The 15,573-nt window shown below is 41.2% G+C and overlaps 1 protein-coding gene across 2 annotated transcripts in view; it reads left to right on the top strand.

Annotated features, from left to right (window-relative positions):
* The window catches only part of LOC126355985 (inactive pancreatic lipase-related protein 1-like), a 265,959-nt gene that overhangs the window by 188,370 nt on the left and 62,016 nt on the right, over positions 1-15,573 (top strand). The window contains exons 2-3 of one of the 2 annotated variants that reach the window (XM_050006602.1): positions 407-540; positions 10,908-10,956. In XM_050006602.1, coding sequence (XP_049862559.1) covers positions 407-540; positions 10,908-10,956 — 183 coding nt within the window. The remainder of the gene's footprint in view (positions 1-406; positions 541-10,907; positions 10,957-15,573) is intronic. The other variant, XM_050006603.1, reaches the window with a different exon arrangement.

Genomic DNA, 15,573 nt, shown 5'->3' with positions numbered 1-15,573 from the left:
TAACTTATGTAGAAGAATGGAGTGATTTACAGTATCAAAAGCCTTAGATAGGACTAGAAAGGTGCCAATAACTTTGTTTCCATCATCAAGTTTATTCAATACTGCTTGAATAAATGTGGCTATGGCTGTTATTGTAGACTTGCCCTTCCAGAAACCGTGTTGAGAACTTTTTAATATATTGTACTTAGAGAAAAATGATCCCATTTGACCAACAAATAGCCTTTCCAACAACTAAGTTCTGATGTCAATGAAATAGGCCTATAATTTTGTACATCAGTAGTGTTTCCCTTTTTATGCACTGGTCTTATTTCAGTGACTTGTAACAAGTCAGGAAATTACGCCTGTCTGAAGAGCTGTTTATTAAATGTTGCAGTGGCTTTATTAACTGATTACTGCATTCTTTCAGAAATTTGGCTGAGATGTCATCCCAGCCACTGGATGTACTTGCTTTTAAGTTGGAAATGGTTCTCAGGATTTCCTGTTCTGTAACATACCTCAGGAAGAACGAATTACTGACATTACTGAGATTTAGCACCTGCGGTGGGTTGATCACATCCTCCTTACTCATTTTACTAAATTGATCTATGAATCTCTTGCATACTTCTTTTGGGTCACTAACCAATTTTTCATTGCCCCTTATTATTATGTTGTTACACAATGCCTTGTCATTCCCCCCACTTTCCTTCTTTACTATATTCCACGCTGTTTTGCTAACATTACAGGATTGACTCATCTGTTCTGCATACTTCTGTGCCTTTAATGTCTTAAGTGCTTCCCTATAGGTTTTTCTACAGGCTTTGTGTTTAGACTGAAAGTACTGGAGTTTGGTGTACTGTAACAATCTTTAATCACAATAATTGCGTGGATATTCAACATATTCAACACTCTCTCTTAGAAACAATAGCTGATCACATGATTACAACTCAGTCTCTCATATTCGACTGCCCTGCCGTGACATGCGGCCGGCGCCATTCGTAGCTAGGTGGCGCTCCCGCGCTCAGCCGATTTGCGGAGCGCCTCTATCGCCATTTGCGCGTACTGTCATGGCGGCACTGTTAAATGTCGTGGCACTATCACAACACTTTTCCCCCCCTTGAAAAAAAAACACTCACTTCCTTGGAGACATGGACAGTGCGGAGATATCCATGTCCTCTTGTGAGGCCCCGAGGAGATCCCGCGGAGAGACAGAGAGTATGGTCGCAAATGTCCAGGACGGAAGCTCGTGCATGGAACATGCCTCCTGGATGAGATGATGGGTGAAAACTCCAGAGCAGCATCCATAGGTGTCATGGACCTGGGAGTGTGCTCCAGCGAGATGGGTCCTGGAGAAGGCGGTGTCGCAACTGGGGCCAGTTCCGGCATACTCGGAAGCAGCAGTGACGTCGGCTGCATCAACACGGACGGTAGATTGGCAGCAGTGACAGGACTAGCTTCTCGGGCTGGTGGAGGCGAAGGATGGGACGGTGGCACGGGCGTGGTCACCACTCATGGGTGCATCTGGTCGTAATGGTGAACAACCGTGCCGTCGCCCGTACGGATTTCACACAGCCGGCGGCTGCGAAGAGCCTTGACCACCCCTGGAATCTATTTAGGGTGAGATCCATACCCTCGTGCCCACACGTCGGCACCCACCGAGTATTTTCCCGCACTAGGGGACACAGCACAAGGCCTGACAGGGTGAAGCAGGTGCAGTAGAGAGCGCGGTTGGCGGCCATGCAAGAGTTCAGCAGGGCTGCGATCACCCAGAGGCGTGAAGCGATAAGAACTCAGAAATTGCAGCAGAGCGTCATCTGTGGAAAAATCACTAAGGAATTTTTACATCTGGCATTTGAAAGTGCAGACAAGGCGCTCGACCTCCCCATTCGATTGTGGATGGAAGGAAGGTGCTGTAACATGATGAATCCCTTGTCCAGTACCGGAAGGCCTGCGAAGAGAACTGAGGGCCATTGTCCGTGACGATCGTGGATGGAAGACCTTCTAGCGCAAAGATTTTGGACAAAGCCAGCGTCGTCGCTGCAGTGGTGGGTGACGGGCATCTAACAATAAAGGGAAACTTCGAGAAGGCGTCAATCAACAGTAGCCAAAAAGTACCAAGGAAGGGGCCGGCAAAGTTGGCGTGCACCCGTTCCCATGGCTGAGCTGGATAAGGCCACGGAGAGGGCATTGTATGAGGTGCCGCCAGTTGTTGAGCACACTGGCCACACACAGCAACCATATGGGCGATGTCCGAATCAATACCGGACCAATAAACGTGCTTGCGGGCCACGGACTTAGTCCGAGAAATACCCCAATGGCCTTCGTGCAACAGTTTGAGAACATCTTTGCGAAGAGAGGCTGGCACCACAACCCGTGGAGATACGCCATCCGTGGCCAGAAGAACAACACCATCGCGAACACACAGACGAAGGCGCAAGGCATGGTAGTTACGAAGGGGATCTGATGCCCGGCCCTTGGTCCTGTCCAGCCAACCCCGTTGAACAAAACCGATCACCCGACGCAGGACCAGGTCCCGCGCAGTAGCCGACGCGACCTGCGAACCTGTAAGTGGAAAGCCCTCGACCGCACGACGTTCTTCCTCATCAATGTGGAAACAGAGGAGTTCATCACAATCGAAAACAGGGTCGGGGCCCATCGGCGGCGTGCTGGGCCATGGGGTGATAGTGAATCGCATAATGAAAAGGAGACAAGTATAAGGCCCAACGTTGCAGGCGGTGAGCCGCCTTATCCGGAAGCGACGCCGATGGGCTGAACAGGGAGACCAGCAGTTTGTGGTCGGTGATGAGGTGAAACTTAGAACCATACAAAAAAACGCTGAATTTTTTTAGAGCATAAATGATAGTGAGCGCATCCTTTTCAATTTGAGAGTAACGCCGTTGCGCCTTGTTGAGGGTCTTGAAAGCATAGGCGATAGGTCGTTCCGACCCATCCTCATACCGATGGGCGAGAACAGCCCATAGGCAATACTGTGACGCGTCAGTCGCCAGAACCAAGTGCTGACCTGGACGGAATGTGGCAAGACAAGGCACCGACTGAAAATGAGCCTTCAGGCGGACAAAAGGCTGCTCACACCCGTCGGACCAACAGAAGGGGACGTTTTTGCGTAACAGCTGATGCAGAGGATAAGCTACCGCTGCTGCGGATGGAATGAATTTGTGATAATAAGCAATCTTGCCTAGAAACGCCTGAAGTTCTTTGACCGTACACGGCTGGGGTAGAGCATTAATGGCCGCAACGTGCTGACGGAGAGGGCGTATACCCTCACGGGACAAGTGGAAACCAAGATACTCAATGGAGGGTTGGAAGAACTGTGACTTGTCCAGATTGCACCTCAACCCAGCAAAATGCAAAACCCAAAACAGTGAACGCAAATTACGAAGGTGCTCCTCAGTAGAGGCCCCCATGACAACAATGTCATCCAGATAGTTTATGCAGCCGGGAACGGAAGCTGTGAGCTGTTCCAAAAACCACTGAAAAATGGCCTCCGATAAGTCAAGTTTGGAAAAGAACTGGCCCCCAACGAGCTTGGTAAACAACTCCTCAGGATGGGGAAGAGGATAAGTGTCAATGAGGCTCTGAGCATTGACAGCAGCTTTAAAGTCACCACACAATCGCAGACTCCTGTTTGGTTTAGAAACCACCACAATCGGCGATGCCCATTCGCTGGTGGTAACCGGAAGGAGAATCCCTGAAGCTGTTAACCTGTCTAGCTCAGCCTTGACAGGTGCACGCAACGCCACCGGAATAGGGCGTGCCCGAAAAAACTTAGGGCGAGCCGTAGGTTTAAGAGTAATGTGGGCTGCAAAATCCTTGGCACAACCCAGACCAGCAGAGAACACGGACAAAATTCAGAACACAATCCATCCAGCTGTTGATAAGGAATATCCTCATATATGAGGTGCACATCATCATCAATGGATAACCCGAACAACTGGAAAGCATCATAACCGAACAGGTTTTCAGTGCCCGCATGATACACCACATAAAACGTGAGGGGCCGAACAACAGAGTTGTAGGCAGTGGAAGCATCAAACTGGCCCATGATAGGAATTTTCTGTTGATTATAAGTCCTCAGATTTCGCGTAACTGGAGACAAAGGAGGGGAGCCCAACGCCAAATACGTAAGAGAATTAATGAGAGTTACTGCACAGCCAGTGTCCACTTGCATGCGGATGTCTTTATCCGGAATACGAACAGTAACAAACAACTTATTTATTTGAGAAAGCACACAGTGAACATCCATGTCCGACGTCCCGTCCTCGTCGACAGGAACTTTAGGGGACTGACGCGCAGAAGCAATGTGGCCTTTTTTCCTACATGAATTACACGTGGCCCAACGTTTTGGACACGCTGCCCTGTCGTGCTGTATGAAACAACGGGGGCAAGAAGGAAGTGCGGAACGAACCGGCTTCTGTGGTTGCTGGTTTTGCTGCGAGCGTTGTGGCCCAACGCGACGTTGTTGACGCGAGTGAACCGCTGCCACATCGTCGTTCTCCTGTGAAACAGGCAAATTGCCCGTGTCGAGAGTTGACCGTACAGCATCTACATCACACCACGCGTCTATTTGCGCGCCAGCAGCGTGAGACACTTCAAAGGATTGAGCGATGCTTAGAACTTCCGACAACGACGGGTTTGGCAGTTGTAGGGCACGTTGCCGAACTTCTTTATCAGGAGCAAGCCGTAAAATAGCATCCCTAACCATTGAATCAGCATAAGACTCATGATGTGTGTCCATGACAAACTGACATTTCCTACTCAGACCGTGTAGTTCCGCCGCCCAAGCCCGGTAAGATTGATGGGGCTGTTTATGACACCGGTAGAACGCCATGCGGGCGGCAACGACGTGGGTGTTTTTTCGATAATAGTCAGACAATAAGTCACACATTTCTTGGAAGGACAGGGAGGCAGGTTCCCGCAGAGGGGCTAACTGAGATAGCTGATAGACTCGAGGGGAAATCCAAGATAGAAATAACGACTTACACATAGGAGCATCGACAACGCCGAAAGCCGAGAAGTGTTGCCGCAAACGCTTCTCATAATCCTCCCAGTCTTCAGCGGCCTCGTCGTAAGGAGGGAATGGAGGCGGAGAAAAGGAAGACAGACGATGAGTAAGCGACATTGACAACACCTGAATCGCTGCCGTCAGCTGTGTTTGTTGAGCCTGAATAGTAGCCGTTAGCTGTGTTTGTTGTTCAATGAGCGCTTGCATAAACTGTTCCATGTCTGCCCCATCACGAACACGCATATCCACAATGCAGTGAAAATATCCCGACCTCGTCGCCAAAAAGTGTTATAACCTTTAATCACAATAATTGCGTGGATATTCAACACTCTCTCTTAGAAACAATAGCTGATCACATGATTACAACTCAGTCTCTCGTATTCGACTGCCGTGCTGTGACATGCGGCCGGCGCCGTTCGTAGCTAGGTGGCGCTCCCGTGCTCAGTTGATTTGCGGAGTGCCTCTATCGCCGTTTGCGCGTCCTGTCGTGGCGGCACTGTTAAATGTCGTGGCACTATCACAACAGGTGTCTTTAAAAAGAAAATGTAGATCATTCATGTCATTCTTTAATTTCTTCACATTAGGGGAGAGTTTAAGATTCCTGGAACTGTTAGTTTTCTTTAGTATTTTGACCCTTGGGCATACTTGATTTAGACAATGGTTTAATGTTGTATAAAATATTTCCCACTTTTCATTAATGTCTTCTGTTGCATATAGGCCTACCTGATACCAGTTTATGTGTGCCAATTTTTCCTTTAATGCATGATAGCCAAGCTTTCTTTCATAAGTAAATTGATCCTTATGAGATACTATTTCTTTGTCAGTATGAAGCTCTAGGACTAACGCACTATGATCTGAAATGTGGTTCTCAACAGTTCCAACTACAAAGTCCTCCTTACTTAAGTTTGTAATAACATGGTCAATACATGTCTGAGAGTCACCTGTAATTCTTGTTGGTGTTGAATTCAAGTGGTTGTAATTATGGGACTGTAATATATCAATATATCTAAGGTAACTTACACTATTAGTTAAGGAGTCAATGTTCACATCGCCTACTATTATAGTCTGTTTTTTATGAGGTGAGAGTTTATCAATAAGTTCCTCTAAATGGCAAAACAATTCTTCCATGTTACTATTAGGGGATCTGTATAGGCTAGCTATTATTAAACTGCTATATCTGAGCTTTATTCTTATGGCAGCTATTTCAAATACCATCTCACATTCAAGTTTATCTATCCAATCAATTTTTTCGCACTGGACATTATTTTTGACATAAATACCAGCACTGCCACCTTTATGTTGTTTCCTACAATAGACACTGACAATTTTATAATTACTTAAATTAATGCTGCATAATTCTTTAGGTTTGCAACCTAGTTCATTCACAATATAAATATGAGGGTTACTAACACTTAGAAATTCGTCAATTTGTTCAATTTTATTGGTAATATATTGGACATTTTGCGATATTATTTTGATTTTACTGTGATTTGCCTTCACGTATGTATGGTGAAGGCTGAGTTAGCCTAAAAAAGTTTCTGTCGGACTTCTTTCAGTTGTGAACAACCTGTTTTTATATATTAAGTTTTTCAGTTCGATTCTTTTTTTTATAATTAAATTTAGTTTTTCACACAAATAGCATTTACGTGTATAATTTAAGTGCAATCATGGGATGTGTGTTGACCTCTATCCAATTTTCCTATATCTATAATAGAACAATTTACATAGTTTGAACATAGTGTCTTAATTCTAATATTCGTTTTTCGTATTTCTTTGTTTACACACGAGTTGTAGATCAGATCTTGCCGATGCGGAACAGTAGCGACAATTGTATTTTTCTGCTTATTTTCTTTAAGGAAGTTCTTCAGGGCTTCAATGCAGATATCAGCTTCATTTCTTCCCACGTCATTTGCACCACTTACACAAAATATAAAGTTGTTGCTACGCAGCATTTTTCCTTTTAGGTTGGCATTTTCTATAATGTTTTTTGTTTTCACACCGGGTTTCACAACACTACTCACTTGAAGACGATTGCTCGTGTCATTTAGGATTTCTGCGAGATTTCTTCCATGACTGTCTGAGAGTAAAAGCACATTGCACTTCAGAGTTTGTTTCATACTACAATAATTATACAGTTCGTTGCAGGAGTCACTAACTTCATTGCAATGTTTATATTCACACTGCGAACTGTATCCGTTTTCATTATTTATTGACATTACTCCGTTTGTTTTTGGGAGTTCATTACACTTCATTTCAGCAGTTTTCAAAGGTTCCTTACAATTTTTAACTGAAGATCTCGTATTATATCTTACTTTCATACTTCTCACGTTGTTTCTTTCAATTTTGCATTTACTATGTTCTTTATCAAGTTCTGTAGATTTACTGTGAGCATTTGTTGAGAGTACACTATACCTATTTTTACTAACAATATTTTTTTCACTTGCTACAATTGATACACGTTTTGCTTTTTCAGCACTTACTTGTTTCCAGTCCTGCAATTTAGGTTTACTTGTCTGAGGTACCGTAACACATGTTGTCTATGGCTTTGGCAGCACAGAATTTTCATTTGTTAGGTGGGAAATTTCACATCTTAATGCATCCATTGTGAACTGTAGACTCTGTCTAAATAAGTAGCATCACATGTGTTATAACCATAATTATTTTCTTTAGCATGATAAGTTTGTAAAAAATACCTCACTGAAGAATCAACAACACATCTCTTGTAACCTTAGATTAAGATTATTAGTTTGCTTGTAATTTCAGAATTGGCAAGATGTTTGTCTGAATGAGGCATGTTATGTGATAATAAAAATTTGGTTTTATGAAGAGAATACCTGAAATGTAGAATCAACCAAGTATGGTACTCATCATCACCATCACCACCATCATCATCACTGCCATCATTTTCCAACTCCAGTCTCCTGGATGTGGTGTACAAGCTCTTACCATCTCCTTCTGTCTTCATATACCTTCTGTTCCAGGACAACTTGGTTGTAGTATCATACACAACCATTAACCCAACTCCAAGGGGATAGGGCCACCTTCCCTATCATCCACTTGAGCAGTTCTTGCTTGGCACATCCACGCTGAGGCAAAGGGCATCCTCCACACCAGTAGGACAAAGTGAAAGAATGGCTAAGTTGAGGCAGGGGCCTAAGTTCATGGGGTATAATGTGGAACCTATGCCCATGGTTACAGGCGAGGAAACCTTCGGAATGGTGGGGATGGTGGATGAGGCAACCTATCCTCCCTGAAGATAATTAGAAGAGTACACTGCTGCCTTGTGGAGAAGAGGGATTTTCAATGATTAAGGGCGCTAACACTAAAAAAAATCCTTATCTGTGTCAGACGTAGCAAGTCAGCAGCTGAGCAAGTATGTATGGCTTTCAAACCTAAACTACATCTCAGATGGAAGAAAAGAACTGCACTACCTCATGAAAAAACTGAGCATTGTGCAAAGAATGAAAGCATGGAGAATAAGGCTGGGAGGGCCTACTGTCAGGAGACCAGACACTTGTCAGACCATGCCTGTGCTTACGGAAAAACTGGATGGTATCTGTCCAGTTGAAAGAGCAAGGAAATTGTGGGAGGATGAACTGCAGAAGGACCTTAAGCAGCTAGGTGTCTACAAGAACTGGCCCTAAACACACAACATTGACATTTACACGGGAACATGTAAAGTTGGTGCAAGATCTGCAGGATTCATGATTACTAAGAGGTGTCTGTATGTAACCTATCTATTGGACCAACATGAATGAACAAGGAAATCACCAAACTATATGGAAATCTTCATGAAATTTTTACTCATAGTGCTAGACACAGCTATTGAAATCTAATGTCAACAACAATGTCAACCAACAGACTGTTCTCTGTACCAAACTGATGGGCTCCAGTCAGCATAAAGATACAGCACATCAAAACCTGGGAAGAAAGCTGCAGCAGTCAGACAATAAAGCCACCCTTTTATAAGTAGTCGGCTTCCCAGGAACCCCAGCCACAATGAATTGTCATGAGAAAACTACATGGATGGACAAGGATAATGAAAATAAATTGAACTTGAAACTCCTCATGAGTGAAATAAAAAGACTTGTCTTTTGTGAATTAATGTTTATTTTTGTTATCTCTTTCGTCATTTCTTTTATGCCATTACTGTGACAAAAGATTTACATAATACAAATTCAGAATTTTGAATTAACTATGTAAAATTCCTAAAATGATAATAAAGATTACTAAAAATTTTAAAAAGTTGTGGATGGCCAATTTCAGCCATTGTGTCACAAAATTGATGACTATGTGTTTTCATTATGGTGGTGTTCTACATAGTTGTGCTGCTTCCATCAGTTCCTATGTACCATTAAAACTGGCGTCCTTAGAGATTACAGGTATTCAATCATGCTTCATGTGAAACACTGTAACATGATTAAACAATCGGAATATTATTGTGTCTGAGACACTCCTATTTTATTAATAAAATGTGATTTGAACCAAATAAGGGGTATGCCACTGGCATGAAATCTCTGATCCTGCTTCAATTCTGTGAACTATGTAACTAGAGACAATACAAATGCATCAGATAACAATACAATTTGTTGATACATTGTTGATTGTAGATTAAAAGCTTGCAGGCTAAGAGTTTACTGTGATTTTCTGATATACAACACTTTATGTTAAACAAACAAACTGTGTTTGTTAGGTCCAGTCATAAAAATTTAGTAAAAAGCTTCAACAAAAATCTACTAGTGGTGTATAATGACATTTCTGGTATCTATATAGTTTGCCCACCTAGGCTGTGCCACAACACATCACTGGTTATAGCTCTAAGGATTAATCATCTGCTTTCTTAAATAAATAATCCTACTATATAATATAAGAATGATAATTTCAATAGTAAGGAAGTCTCCTCTGAAGGTATTTACCTGGAGTGTAGAATTTTACAGAAGGGAAATGTAGATGATAAGCAGTTCGAACAAGAAGAGCATATAAACTTTTGAATTATAATGCTGTTGAACAATGCTGAATATTAGATGAGTAGACTGTGTAACTGATGAGCAGGATCTGAATCAAACTGGGAAGAAAATAAATTTATGGTACAGCTTGACTAAAAAAAGGGAACCATTGATATGATAAACTCCCAGGCATCAAGGAATTGTGAATTTGGTACCGGAGAGAAATGTGTGTATGTGAGTGGGAGGGTGGGGGGAATTATAGAGGGAGATCAAGGGTTGATTACAATAAGCAGTTTCAGATGAATGTAGGTTGCAGTAATTATTCAGAGATGAAGAAGATTGCACAGGATTGAGTAGTGTGAAGAGCTGCTCAAGATTAACCTTCAGACTGAAGACCACAACAACAATGCTAATGAAGGTATTTTATATCCCATTGTTCGTCATTCACAGAACACAAGAGATTTATCTTTCTAGAACACTGTTTGTACCATCAAACACTGTTTGTACTTCTGGTTAGTACTATTTTCAAAAATATCTCGATTTCTTTATTTTAGATGTACGCTACAAAATCTCTCAGGACATCTCTCTTTTTTGATGTTGTACAATTTTAATATATATAGGCATATTTTCTCATACTGGAGACTGAAATCTGACCCTCTCCATCGCCAAGGGCACTGACATTAACATCCCAAAACAGAAAACCTGTAATCTGGATTGAAAACAACAGTTTACCTTTCATGTACAATGGCATGCCAAATGAGCGCTTACGAGCAAAGACAAAAATCTAAATTCCAGTCTCAATCCAACACACAGCTTTAGTCTGGGGGAAGTGTTCTATTAGTTGAGAGTCTACTGCCATTATAGGATATTTTCACATTCCAACAATGTATGTGGCATGCTGAGATTGTAAACCAAAAGTTTTCAGGCAGTGATGTTGTTAATACAGATATTTCTTTTTTCAGGTGGCACCAATGCTGGAGGTTCTGATTTCAGTTTTGCTTTGTACACAAGGTAAGTATTATAATGATTTGTTTGATCATTTCAACATAATCAGTTTCCTTGTTTATTTTTTGTTCATGAGTATGTCACACTAGTTCCCAATGTAAAAAATAGGCTGTGTTACAATTTTACTATAAATATCACTGTATGATACCAGTTTATAGAACATAAATTACAGTAGAAGGGATACATTGTAATCCACATTGAATGGGAACTGTTGAATGATGGATGTACGTAAAAAATGTAATGATGACAGCTAGTGCTGTTTGTAGCATAAACAATTAAAAGCCAATATGGAATATCAACAGAAGTAAGTTATTAATAAACAAAAATAATGGAAGTCCACTAGTCACTGGTGGTAGTGCCACATAAAATGCATGGCAGTCCAGAAAATTTCACATTTTCTGTGACGTGAAGAGAAAGTGATAAAGACCCAAATATCATTGAAGCAGTTAATGATGACGATATTAAAAGTATATGCCTTACACGCCCCCCCCCCCCCACCCCCCACCCCAATGAACCATTGACCTAGCCATTAGTCGGGTGGTTTGCATGCATCAGCAAAGCAATACAGGTAGCTGTACCACAGGTGCAACTACATCGGAGCAGTATCAATTTTTTCCTGTTCTCTTGTATCGTCACTACCATCACTTTTCAATGACAGATAAAAACTTGAACATATTGCAGGCACAAATTGCAGTAAGCTTTGAAGGTCCTTGAACTTTGCTGCCTTAATTTGACATCCATTTTAATACTTAGGAACTAACTGGCAGTCTGCAAGCTTAGTAAATCATCCATGACACTTCCATAAACTAACTCACAAAGGTTTCTCAGTTTGATTGTGTGAATATGATATATACAGAATGTTCACTGCTCACTAATCTAAACACCATTGCCTTTCTGATGTCTGCAGGCTTTTCATCAACAGCAATGTTACGTTTGACAATACTGTTCACTATAGACGACAAAGACACGAAGTCATCTTTCTTCATTTCAGTCACAATGAATGGGTTTTTTGCTTGCTCTTTCTTATAAGTTCAACCCATTTTTCTGGAGTGTACACAGCCTGTACCTTTCTTTTCCGCTTCTCAATAACTCCAAAATCCCTGTCACATGGCATGAAAGTGTGACCAGGGAGGAGAAATTTGTGCCCAACTACATCAAAACATTTATTGTCTAGGAGGTACACCTACAGACCTAGGATAATACAGTTTTTATTTTGTCCAACACACAAATCAGAATGAATGATGAGCCTTTGACAACGTTCTTCCTTCACCATGTCTGAATCCTTTAAAACACAGCTAGATACTTCATCAGCCCTTTTAGATGCAACATTCTTGGACCAGATACACATCACTGCCGTCTCATTGCTACAATGGTGAATACAGAGATTATATGTCCAAAGTTGTCTCTTATAAAAAACTATTTACATTGAAATATATGGTGTTAGCAATGCTTGTTGTAACTCCATGCACAAAACGAGTGCATCACTACCATCCTGTTATGACTCATTTGAGTCAGTTTTCAGAGTCACTACATTCAGCTTCAGCTTTCTCAAGGTGTAATTTGATATCTGTGGATTCAGGGTTATTACGTGCCTTAGCAGAATCACAAATATGACATATCACTCAACAGCAATTTAAAACCAGTATTATATTCTGTGTTGAGAATGGTTTCATACACATATTGTTTTACTGGGACTTCATCTGTATTTTTCAGATCTTTACAGTACAATTGAGCAAACAAAGATTATGAAGGACTTGTTCAGATTCTGCCGTCTACTATAATGTGATGTGTACCTTTTGATGTACACATTTTGATGTGGTTTCTAACCTTATTTTTTCTTTCTGTATAAATGGAATGAGGTGTATTAGAATGCTTGCTTTGTTAATCTGTGTAGGTGTATGTGCAGATACATGTGTTGTAGAGTCATGACTCTCTGTGCCACATTCATCATTCTACAGACAGTCCTCAAACACTTAACAGAAATGGCATGAACAGCTAAAAATGCAGTCCTATACGCATCAACCTCAGTTACTGGAGTGTCACGAATAAAATACCTGAAAGAAACCTTCCTATGGCTTACTGTTGGAACCTTCCTCTTCTTTCAATTCGCTTTTTTGCAGTTATTAGGCTGCACTAAAGCCAAATAAATAAGCATTTTGTTTATAATCTCCCAACTGATAAAACTCAATAAATATTGACTCCTTCTTCATTCACTGTTGAGTATTTGCAGAAACTAGTATTCCAGCATGGATCACTGGCACTACGAAATACTTTCTTGGACACAATCTTATTTTTTTGGGATTTATATTGTTTTCCATTATTTCTTGACCTCTTCCTTTCAATATCTTTCCACTCATTTTCTTTACGATCCCCACCCCCATCCCCCTGTACTGATGCATTTTCACCACAAGTAACATTAATAGCAACTCCTATTGCTCCCATCTTGGAAACATATGAACAGCATTTGAGAAATGCTTTCTGATTGGCTTTCCAAAACAAGATCAACCAATGAGACAATTTGACTCATAAGACACAGAAATACTATTGGCATCGGCCTCTTTTCCACTGGGAATGTGCCAGTCTTGAATAACAGCAAAATTGATACGCTCTCTTTAATGGAACGAGTACCTGCCACTGTGCTAGAAGTTACCACCTATGATACTAGATGGCATCGGCTGTCTTCCTGTACCAAAATCACAAAATCACTGCGCAGGTGGCTTGTGCCCCTTTTCCACTGTGCCCCTCAAATACTGAAATGGGGAAGATAAGCTTCTGAAGAAGTGAGGTAAATTAGTTCTGAAGAAGTGAATAAATTAGCTACTTATATTCTGTACATCAAAACATGAGCACTGATGGTTCATAGCAGTGCTATCAGCTTTCAGCTGTGAAGCCAAAAGGCTGCTAATGGTAGAGAAGTCACATGACTGAAAACTATAATCATATACAGAGATGCAGCAGCACTAAGGCATTACTGTAGAAATGTACACAAAATCATGCCATGTGATTTGATGTGGTAGACATGGAAAGCTGCTTTAACTGTTAAGGCTCTGCTTTCACTGTATAGACTATAGGAAGGAAAAGTAAACACCATGCGTGTAATAATAGAGTGTTAAAAACAAAACTTGCTCAGGTGAAGAAAATATTCTTTACTGAAAGAGCTCTTTACTGGTATTAGATGTAATATGAATGTGAAGAGTAGTCCTTATAGAGTTATGATAACTGTGTGGATGGAAATGAGAGTTCTAAAACTCTGGGTGAAGGGAATAACTGTATATGTCTTCAAGAAGAGAAGTGAAAAATATGTAAAAAGACTAAAGTGTCATTACTTGCATGTGACACTGTACAAAAACATATGTGAAGATTCTGGAGAGATGAATTCAAAGAACAGTAGAGAAGCAGCTGAGAGAAAACCCTGTAGTTTCATCTCAGGAAAGACCACAGTAGGTCTCATATTGTTACAGGTTCAAAACCACAACAGTAAGTGTGGAAGGGATCTACTGATGGTCTTCCTGAATTTAAGGACAGTATAGGATACTGTATACAGAAGAATAGTTTTGGAGGAGTTAAGAAAGTAAGAAGCAGAGAAGCAAACTTTACTGAAGATAAAAGAGTTGATCCTTTGATGGGTTAGTTGTGTGAGAATGAGAAGACAAAGGACATGGTGGCTGACAGAGAAATTATCTGAATCAAGGAAGACCACTATCTCTATGAATCAGGAGACAAATAAAGACTGATTAAACCTTTGCTGAACATCTTTTAATAGAAAACCACCTATAAGATGTAGATTATGAAGTTGTACAGACTGTTGAGAAAAACAGAAAGGTGATCCCATTGGAAGCACTGGAAATCAATAAACATACGATACAGACTGCCAGCTGTGTTTTAAATGACCAAACTGTTTCCTTTCCCCTTCTCTTAAATCAAATTTTAGTTACATAAATATTGGATTACAATTGTAAATTCAACTTAATTTGTCATTAAATGTAACTGTGCCTACACACCATAAATGTCATATTTTCATCATAAGCATTCTACGTGTCATAAATTTTGTACCTTTCATATCTTCTGTATAAATATTATCAGTGTAAGTCACATGTCAATTTATCTGTGTTTGCAAAATTCACAGGTCTACTGATGATGACGTCAGAAACTGAAATCTGGTTCATGACCAAATACATATACACTGCCCAGTCACATTGATGTGACCACCTGTCGAAAGCCTGAATAACCACCTTTTGCAGCACAGACTGCTGTGAGACATGCAGAAAGAGTGCCAGTAGGGTTCTGGAATGTATCAACAGGGATGTGGAGCCATGCCGACTCCAGTGCCGTGGCCAGCTTCACTATGTTCCTCAGTTGATGATACATGGTGCGACAGCCTGATAAATGTGGTGGTCCCACAGATCCTCGACTGGGTTTAAATCCAGGGAGTGTGGTAGCCAGGGGAATATTATAAAGGTGTTCTTTGGACTATGCACGTACACTGCTAGCTATGTGACACAATGCATTGTCCCGCTGGCAGATGCCATTGTACCAAGGAAAATCAAGCTGCATGTAGCAGTGGACATGGTCCCCAAGGATAAATGCCTACTTGTGTTGGTTCATTATGCCTTCCAGAATGAT

The sequence above is a fragment of the Schistocerca gregaria genome, chromosome 3 (genome assembly GCF_023897955.1).
Source record: "Schistocerca gregaria isolate iqSchGreg1 chromosome 3, iqSchGreg1.2, whole genome shotgun sequence".
Taxonomy (NCBI): Eukaryota; Metazoa; Arthropoda; class Insecta; order Orthoptera; family Acrididae; genus Schistocerca; species Schistocerca gregaria.
Note: the sequence above shows the minus strand (reverse complement) of the source record. Positions and strands in the feature narration are given on the sequence as shown.